This window comes from Zophobas morio, unplaced genomic scaffold, assembly GCF_036711695.1.
Source record: "Zophobas morio isolate AGI-343-1 ecotype UQ-CSIRO unplaced genomic scaffold, CSIRO_AGI_Zmor_V1 ptg000030l, whole genome shotgun sequence".
Classification (NCBI taxonomy): Eukaryota; Metazoa; Arthropoda; class Insecta; order Coleoptera; family Tenebrionidae; genus Zophobas; species Zophobas morio.
Genome location: NW_026972135.1, coordinates 11,329,915 through 11,333,423, shown reverse-complemented (window position 1 = coordinate 11,333,423; position 3,509 = coordinate 11,329,915). Strand labels below are relative to the sequence as shown.

Sequence of the window (3,509 nt, the reverse complement as noted above, 5' to 3'; positions counted from 1 at the left end):
ACGAGTTAAGGGACCGCATCTCATACAAAAGTACAAATATGGGGAGACTTTTTCCAGCAATTTTACGTTAAAACCGACACAAAAATGACATAAGAATTGTTAGTTACATTTTTTAGCCGTATTATTATTTTGAATTAAACGTTGTGTGTAGCATCGAAGTAGTGTTTATCTTCCACGAATAAATCCATCAGGTTATGGGTCCAGAGCAAAAAGCAGCAGAGAGGTAAATTGTTTTATGTAGCAAGTCATGAAGTGAATGAAGCAGAAAAATGGTACCGACGTTATGGACATTTAAATGAACATGACCTAAACAAGGTTTTTGCTAAAGATATGGTGCTGGAAGTCATACATAAAAAATCAGACTGGATATAAAATTAAGGTTCTTCGCACTAACAATGGTCTAGAGTATTGTGGAGTTGAGTTTACACAATTCGAAGCTGCTGGAGTCAGGAAACAACGAATACAACATAATGGAACAGCTGAAAGAATGAATCGTACTTTGGTAGAGATGGCCCGATGTTCGCTTCTGGAAGCAAAATTACCAACTAAATTTTGGGCTGAAGCCATTGCTACAGCAGCCCACATCAGAAACCGATCTCTAACAAGATCGTTGAGCGACATAACTCGATATGAAGCTCGATTTGGTAACAAACCCGATGTTTCACATTTTAAAACATTTGTCCAGAACGAGACAAATTCGATCAGAAAGCTCTTGAATGCTTCTTTGTGGGGTACTCAAAAGAGTCTAAAGCTTATCATCTATGGGATTCGTAAAGAAGATTGTGATAAGTCAAGATGTTAGATCTTTAGAAACTGAACAACCCCGAGAAGAACAAGTCACACCACAAGCCACCGAATTTACAACTTTTGATCTCTTGGCAAACGAGTCAACACTAGAAGATCACGGAGCCGTTGAAACTGAACCTGCCCAACAGATACAATCCAATTATTGGACAATATTAACTTAAATAGCAGCAAAATAAAATAAAATAAACAACGTAAAATAAAAATGTAAATAAGCTCATATTCGTTCCCAAACTAAATTATTACCATACCCACAATTAGAAGCTATCCTTATAAACTAAATAAACGAACACATGACAGTTTACTTGGGAGAAAAAAGATATCATCATACAGTTTATCAGCATTACTGCACATATGAACTAACGGTGCCTTTCTTAGCAAATTCGTTCTAGAAATTGATTGATGAAAACTGGCCATGTAGCGAGACGCAACACGTGGTACATGAAAATTGACTCTTTCCAACAATTCAGGACAATCTATCTTGCCACTTATCAATTTGGATATGAAACGAGCACTATGCTCCTCACGTCGATTCTTTAAACTAACAAATCCATGTTTCTGAAGGAGGTAATTGTAGTCTATATTTCTTTGAGGATAAAATCCATCAATCTTATACGAAAGATACTTCAAGAAGCGACGCTGTACCTTTTCAACAGCAAGATTATGTATCACATAGTAAGGATACCAAACAACAGAGGCGTATTCCATCTTGCTTACCACATACGCAAAATACAGACTTTTTAATAGAAGAGGATCTTGAAAAGTTTTTGATACCCGAAATATAAAGCCAAGCATTTTAGATGCTGAGGTGGATATGTTACTGATGTGCTCCACAAATGAAAGGCGCGAATCAAAAAGAACACCAAGATCCTTTACCTCATTCTTCTTGCAAAGAATCCGACCGTTGATGGTATAGTCTGATTTTACCACATTTACTTTCCTACTGAATGTCATTACGTAACACTTATCTGCATTTAATAACAACTCGGACTTGTTGCACCAATCTACTAATGTATCAAGGTTCCTTTGGAAGGTTTTAACATCATCACTGTTTGAAATGGGACAATATAACTTCAAATCGTCAGCGTATGCCAAAACTTTACAGTTAAGTGAAAGAAGCAAATCATCAATGAAAAGAACGAACAGAAGAGGGCCAAGATTGGAGCCTTGAGGAACACCGGATGTACTTACAAAATTGAAAGAATGGTAACCGTTATACGTCACGGAGTTAGACCTACCACTTAAGTAGGACTCCAAGAGTTTCAAGAAGCTAGGAGCAAATCCAAAAGAACTTAATTTATGTAGTAAGATGGTGTGATTTATGAAGTCAAATGCACTTGAAAAATCTGTATAGATAACATCCACTTGTCCGTTGTTATCTAATTGTTCAGAGAGAAATTGTGTCAAAATACACAAATTACTTAGTAACTGTTGATCGACCAGGCCAGAATCCATGTTGGAACGCAGATACATGACTTTGGACATTAACAAAGATAGTTTTATACAACACTATTTCAGAAAGTTTAGCAAAGTTTGATAGTATTGCAATCGGTCTGTAGTTTTTTGGATTAGTAGAATCTCCTTTTTTGAATACAGGTGTGATTCGTGCTCTTTTCCATCTATCAGGAAATGTGGATGACATTATTACTAAGTTAATTACAATTGATAGAGGCTTTGCAAGAATATATCTGGCGTCACGTATTAAAACACTTGGTATTTGGTCGTCACCAGCGGTCATTTTATTTGAGAAGGTTGACATAATATCAATTAGTTGCTCTTCAGTCACCGACGGTATAGCAAACGAGAGCTTATTTGATGTAACATCAGATATTCCAATAATGGTTTTTGGCCGAAAGACATCAGAAAATCTTTCCGCAAACGCGTTGACAATTTCTTGTGGATCTTCAAATTGTTTATCTTCATAAACTAATCTTCCAGGTATACGCGTCGTACCTTTTTGTAAGTGAACGTATTTCCAGAAGTCTTTAGGATTATTCTTCATAGATTCTTCAATTTGGTTTAAATACTCACGACATACTGTTGCTGAGATTGGAGAAAACAGGGCAATAGAAGTTAAGAGGCGGCGTGGACGCCCACAGTTAGTCAGAACTGGCGACCACGCAAAGTAAATCATGCACAGTATGTAAAACCTGATGAAGAGGATGGAGTACGTAGGGAAGAAGAAGATGATGAAGAACACAGGGATGAAACTGACGAAGAACACTAGAAACAAACCTTGTAGTTGACGAATTAATAAGTCCAACTTGGGAAAAAGCAGTGACCGGTCCTTACGCTCAAGAATGGAAGGAAGCCATGATAGCTGAATTTGAATCACTCCAAGGAAGTGGTGAGTGGGTGTTAGTCAAGCGTTCTAAAAACCAACACGTGGGTGCAGATGAGTTTTGAGAACAAAATTCAGAGCAGATGGAAGCGTAGAACGAAGAAAAGAACGACTAGTTGCAAAAAGTCACAGTCAACGACCACGTGTAGATTTTCAAGAAACTTTTTTCTCCAGTTGCAATACAAAGCTCTATACTTACGTATTCTGATCGCACTTGCTGCAGAATTTGATTTAAATTTGTACCAGCTCGACGTGACGATGGCTTACATAAATGGAGATCTAGAAGAAGAAGTTTATATGGAACAAGTTGTTGAAGTACGACTGCATTTCCATGCCCAATTAACGAAAAACAATAATTGGTGAC

At 37.2% G+C, this 3,509-nt stretch overlaps 1 protein-coding gene across 1 annotated transcript; it reads right to left on the bottom strand.

The window, feature by feature from the left end:
* Nucleotides 1-1,061: 1,061 nt before the first annotated feature.
* LOC135138559 (uncharacterized) lies at nucleotides 1,062-2,938 on the bottom strand. Its single transcript, XM_064068540.1, has 3 exons — nucleotides 2,465-2,938; nucleotides 1,152-2,313; nucleotides 1,062-1,081 (listed from the first exon to the last, which is right to left on the bottom strand). Exons 1-3 carry the CDS (start codon nucleotides 2,936-2,938, stop codon nucleotides 1,062-1,064), a joined length of 1,656 nt encoding a protein of 551 aa, XP_063924610.1.
* Nucleotides 2,939-3,509: the final 571 nt, after the last annotated feature.